This window comes from Asparagus officinalis, chromosome 6 (genome assembly GCF_001876935.1).
Source record: "Asparagus officinalis chromosome 6, Aspof.V1, whole genome shotgun sequence".
NCBI lineage: Eukaryota > Viridiplantae > Streptophyta > Magnoliopsida > Asparagales > Asparagaceae > Asparagus > Asparagus officinalis.
Genome location: NC_033799.1, coordinates 2,067,825 through 2,074,171, shown reverse-complemented (window position 1 = coordinate 2,074,171; position 6,347 = coordinate 2,067,825). Strand labels below are relative to the sequence as shown.

General features: G+C 38.0%; 1 protein-coding gene across 1 annotated transcript; it reads left to right on the top strand.

Annotated features, from left to right (window-relative positions):
* On the top strand, positions 1,028-5,987 carry LOC109845167 (peroxisomal 2,4-dienoyl-CoA reductase-like). The gene is made up of 5 exons (XM_020414378.1): positions 1,028-1,254; positions 2,458-2,617; positions 2,745-2,911; positions 3,449-3,671; positions 5,556-5,987. Exons 1-5 carry the CDS (start codon positions 1,066-1,068, stop codon positions 5,699-5,701), a joined length of 885 nt encoding a protein of 294 aa, XP_020269967.1. The 5' UTR covers positions 1,028-1,065; the 3' UTR covers positions 5,702-5,987.

The window sequence follows — 6,347 nt, the reverse complement described above, 5'->3', positions numbered from 1 at the left end:
GTGATGCAAAATGCATGCAGAGTTCGGAACTATGATTGAAGTAGTGTATTTCATTCTTGATGCATTTTTTGAAACGGCGGAGTTCGAAGGTGATGTAGAGGGATTCAGATCCTCTCCACTACAAAAAGATAGTGGAGAGACCACTACATAATCACAATCATTGATTATCAAGTTGATAATTATGATTTTTTCTTTTAGTGCAAATTATGAATGAGTGCAATACACGGATGTATGATAAGTGTTAGATTTAGATTGTATCATAACCGCCTACTAAATAATCAACGATTAAGATTAAAAGTAGTGGTCTTTCTGCTACTTTTCTGTAGTGCAGAAGATCCAAATCCGATGCAGAGAGGGTCATAGATTAGAGAGAGATCAATGAAGGTAATGAATAACTCTCCGTTTGACCACATACCAGAAAATATGCGGAGAAAGTTCCTGAATGCAAGCCTCAAAATGGGCAGTTTCATGACTGAATCCATGCACAAAGGATTTGCCGTAGTTGATCTTGGGACCCACAACTAGGAAAATTCCTAAATTTTGGACCTCCTAACAAATTTTAAAATTATAATTATGACGAAACAAAGAGACGATTCGTTCCTCTACACTGTCGTCGGGCATCTTGCTGCGTCGTTGGTGCGGTACACCTTCTAGGGGTTTTCGCATATCACCCCTCATCTTCTACATATGCTGATTTACTCCCTAAATCTTGGTATTGTCAAAAGTATCACATTTCTCTCACATTTAGCTTTCATGCCCCCTTCCACTTAACTGTTTTAGTATCTATAAACACGAAAATACCGCAATATTGTTGAAAAGCACTGGAACTTTTCAACATTGTAAGTGGGAGGGGTAGAATAATCCAATGTGAGAGAATTCAGGGGTAACTTTGCAATGCTGAGATGATTTTTAAATTTACAAATACGGAAGATTTGTGGGATATATATGCAAAAAGTATTCTAATAATTAGTTACCATCATGATGCAGTTATGTTGGTGATTAAAAATCCTTTTTCTTAATAAGACCAAAAATATCTCGAGAGAGAGAGAGAGAGAGAGGGAGGGGATGGTGGAGTCTCCGTTCAAGCCCAACATACTGAAAGGGAAAGTAGCCCTCATAACGGGTGGCGGGTCGGGTATCGGGTTCGAGATCTCAACCCAATTCGGCAACCATGGCGCCTCCGTTGCTGTCATGGGCCGCCGGCGCCAGGTGCTAGATGACGCCGTCGCCGTTCTCCGTTCAAAGGGGATTCAGGTCGATTTCTTGCTTACTGCCTGTCAAGATTGAATTTTTATGCGATTCGCGGTTGGTTTCTGAGGTTTTATCAGATGGGTATCTCTAAATTTGACAGCTTGATTGAGTACGTAATTGATGGAGTTATCTGTTAATTTTAGAGTGAATGTTTGATGGAACTAACGTGTTCGTGCAATTAGTGACTGCTTCATGCATGCTAAATTTCTGGTCACTTTGTACTAGATCAAGATGTATAAATTTTCTAGCTTCTTTGTTTTTTATACTTTGATCTCTATTTCATTATGTATATAAGGGTGTAATTAGTTAGTGATATTATAATTTCTGCCAATGTCGTGGAAATCCCTCTGATAGCCGAGAATGCAAGCCTCAAAATGGGCAGTTTCATGACTGAATCCATGCACAAGGGATTTGCCATAGTTGATCTTGGGACCCACAACTAGGAAGTTTCAACTAATCAATTGAGCCAAACCAAAACATAGCTTAAGGAAAACACTATCTCGGGGGTGAAGAATGAAATGCTACGAGAATATCTTTGTGCATAAGCGATGTTTTCAAGAACATGGTGATGGTTGACGAAGTGGTATTGGTATGATGAATGAGGAGATGAACTTGAGATGGTTAGCAATGATCTTTGTGACGGTTTTAATAGGAACTGTTGAGGAGGGTAATATGATAACTTCCCAAGTTTGTAAGCTCTTTCACTAAGAATGAAGGAGTTGAAGCATGTGTGATCCTTCCGAAATCACGACAGACCCTATAGAAATCTTCAAGTAAAGCAACTCAGTTCGCCATTAAACCCATAAATGTTGATAGAAAAATATAAGATACCCATCAGGACTTGGAGCTTTATCTCCATAAAAGACATAAAACAACTCCCTCAAACTCTAAATTTTGTGGTGACAATCTAGTTGATAGTAGAGGAAGTTTGAATCTGTTTACAAAATTGGTTGATTAGTTGTACCGAGGATGTCTTTTTGTGCTTGCTGAACTAGCCACTTGAAGGGCTTGTCTCTCGGAAAGAAGAGTCAAATGTGCATGTTGTGTTGTTACAGGCAAGAAAAAATGTAACATAATTTTAAATCTAACAACTACAAGTACTTGCATTTCTTCCATATAAAATTACACATGACAAGGTTCTTGGGATATACACCATGCTAACTTGATACCTGTCAATACTTTTTTTCTTCTCATTATGTCATGCAGGCTATTGGTCTTGAAGGTGATGTTCGAAAACAGGAAGATGCTGCTAGAGCTTTGGAAACAACAGTCAAGCACTTTGGGAAGCTTGACATTCTTGTCAATGGCGCAGCAGGCAATTTCCTCATATCTCCAGAGGATTTGTCACCTAATGGATTTCGAACAGGTCTGGCTTACTTTTTTGTGGTTTTATAGTTCTTTGATTACCTAAGTAACTTTTGTTTGAAGGTTTTGAGTCCAATAGCATTGTCAACTAATCATTCAGTTATATCCATTGTATTTGACTTTTACAGTTATGGAGATTGATTCCATCGGCACATATACAATGTGTCATGAAGCTTTAAAATATCTAAAAGCAACGGCAGGAATAGGTCCATCTACTGGCGGCCTTATATTGAACATAAGTGCTACTTTGCATTATACCGCAGCATGGTATCAGATTCACGTCTCAGCTGCTAAGGTATAAATACATAATTAATTAGCACAAATTACAAGGAACCCCTTTCATTTATAGCCATTTTACCAAGAAACCCCTGCTTCTAAAAATTTAAATGAGACTCCCCGGGTCGTCTGTGACTGTTAATTTTGTCACAAAATTTTAGTCTTCAGACATTTTGGTAGATGTTTCACTTGGATGGATGCCCGCACTTCAGAATACATGGATTTTGGTAGTTGAAATAATGAAAACAAAGAAAAATTAATCTTGGATAAAGTAAAAGTCAGATATTTTTATCATTAATCTAGAATACAGACAGCAACCTCTACATCTGAAAAACCAATCTCCGTTACAAAAATTAAACGTTGCATTGTAGCCATGAAGGATGTTTTTATCATTAGTTTTTGTTGATTCTTTAGATGAAGGGTTGTTTTATCAAACTTTTTGGATAAGGGCGTATCTTAAAAAACATGATATAGATTAAGGAGGTTTCTTGTAATTTACCCATTTAATTATCTAAAAGATATTGTTTAGATAAGCTGACGTATTTTAACTGTGCAGGCTGCAGTTGATAGCATTACCAGGTCTCTGGCTCTTGAGTGGGGAACCGATTATAATATTAGGGTCAACGGTATCGCACCGGGACCCATTGGAGGTACTCCTGGGCTTCGAAAACTTGTTCCAGATGAGGTATTAGCGAAGAGAAGAGAGCAAATGCCTCTTTACAGAGTAGGAGAGAGATGGGATATTGCTATGGCTGCCCTCTATCTTGCTTCTGATGCAGGTTGGTACTTCTTTGTATTTTTTGACACCTTTAACTTATAGAGATTAATTTTAATAGGGCTAACATACCAGTTTGACCTAAAAACTGACACCATTTCCCCATTCTAGCCTGAAAACCGACACGGACGACACTCTAGCCTAAAAATTCACAAACCGACACCGACGACACTCTAGCCTAAAAATTCACAAAAATGGCGACAAGTAGGCCTGACCAAATACTTAAATTTGCCATTAGTTTATAAGGAAAAAATTAAGAGATTTTTTCATATAGGCCTTCAATCTCTCATACTTTTTGGATTTACCCCTTCAAGTTTCAAAAGTTATAAAAAACTCCTCTCTCCCTCCCCACGATCTCCTCCCTCTTCCTTCTCACCATCTTCTCCATTCTTTTCTCCTCCCCATCCTCAACCTTCCCCCCTCTCTTCCACTCTCTCCCCCTCTTTTCCAAATCTCCAAGCTTATCTCATCCTCTCCCTCTTTCTTCAACCTCACATCTCCGTAACTTTCTTTAACTTTTCTCTGAATGTTTGATGTTGGGTTTGAGAGAGGAAAAGGAGGATGTTGGATCCTTTTTATAGAATATTTGATGTTAGAGATTGGGAGTGGGCAGAGCAAAGAGGGAGGGGGAATGGGAGAGAGGAACAATGAGTGGGAGAAAGGAAGATGAGCACGGAGAGGGAATAAGAGAGAGAAAGGGAGGTTGGAGATTGGGAGGAGAAGATAAGAGAGATGATGAATAAAGAAGGTAAGAGTGAGGATATGAGTAAGGAGGGAGAAGGAGTTGGGAGAGGAGGGAAAGTTGTGAATATGAAAAAGAGAATGGAGGAGATGATAGGAAGAATAGGGAGGAGATGGTGGGAAGGGATAATTTTTTTTATAAATTTTAAAGTGTGGGGACGGGGAGAGGGCTTAATCTGAAAAATATGGGAGATTTGAGGGGTCTATATGAGAAAACTATTAATTTTTTGCTTGAGAACTATCTCTAATTCGGATAGGCCTATTTGTCGCCGTATTTATGAGTTTTTAGGCCAGAGGGTTTTCGGTGTCAGTTTTTAGGCTAGACAGGTAAAACGGTGTCAGTTTTAGGTAAATCTAGTATCTAAGCTTTTTTACTAATGTAAACCACAATATGTCCTTCATGTTTTGAGCTGTTCAGGATGGTTTACTTGTAACATGGATTTGCTACTACATGTTGTGTTATCTAAGTCTAATATTTAACAAGAAATGTGCAATTTAAACTTTATTGCCTGAAACTTAATGAATTTTTGGTTTCAACTAATTTTTCTTCTTTGAAGACAAAAAATATTTTTGCCCCTTTACTATTTCATTTTTGAAACAAAAAATTTCCCCTTGGAAGGTGGACATGTCTGACACTAGTGACACCCGACACTCTCCTTGAAGGGAAATGAGGCACATGCCCCAACTTATTGTAGTGTTCCTTTTTTCTGTTACCTTCCCCCTCCTTTTGGTCTGTATACCTTGAGTCGCACTAAACTTCCCTCAATTCAGTCACTAGCACTTAGCACCCTTGTAATGCCATTTTCCAAAAGATAAGGTGCAAATAAGATCCTCATTGTCACGAATTGAAGTGGGCTAAGTGCTAGTAAATGACGCGAGGAGGGTTTAGTGCACATCTCAAGGTATAGATGTTTTCTAGTGCAATTCAAGGTATAGATGTTTGTTGTGGGAAGGGGTGGGGTTTTGTGCAATTTACCCCTAGAAACAGATGCAAAGTATAAAACCAACATTTCCTATATCATTATGAAGTGCTTCCTTCACTTATCTTCTAGCAATGAATAATCTTTGCGAATTTGAAACACGTGGCATATTACGGTTCTCCTTTTGGGCGTAACAATTTTCTCATCTTAATTCTTTCTTTGTGAAGGTAAATATGTTAATGGACATACCATGATTGTCGATGGAGGACTCTGGCTGAGCCGTCCTCGTCACATTTCAAAGGAAGATGTCAAAGCACTGTCTCGAGTTGTAGAGAAAAAATCCCGGGTGACTGGCCTCCCATCCAAACTATGATCTATTTTTCATTAGGCAACTATAAAATTGTTGTAATTTTAAGCTACAAACTTTTTTTGTGTTAATCTATTAAAAAAATAAAGGGAAAAATAGTTGCCCACTTGTGTTGTTGGTTCATAATCATTCAAGCAAGAACTCATGCAAGTCTGTGAATGATGGGGAAAAAAACCCTCAGTTGTGTGCCTGTGGTTGAAGCCTGCTTTTATATGGTATTGATTTTAGATGGCCAATGATTGTCTCTTATTTATAGCTACAGTTTTGAATGGAAATTATCGACCTTTGTTTATGTCATGTTCACTGTGAATTCTTGTTTCTATGTCATTGGAGGCAATGAAGATGATTTTGTCATTCAAGCAAGTTGAGGATCTTGCTAATTAATATCAATTCAGCAATGTTAATTTTGTTCTTATTATGGTAACATTCCCTCTGTTTTGTATTGTAATCCTTCTAAGTTGTCCTAGACATTGCAATCCATTACTGGAACAATAAGATGTTTGTACTAAGAATATGGATGAATATGTACTGTAACTAGCAAAATCTAATTCTACTGTACTAATAGCACATTCTTCTGATGAGTTCTCAAATTTGAGATTCAATTTGGTCTTGTTTCATTACATGGAGAGTACATTGGGATCTGAGGCAGACT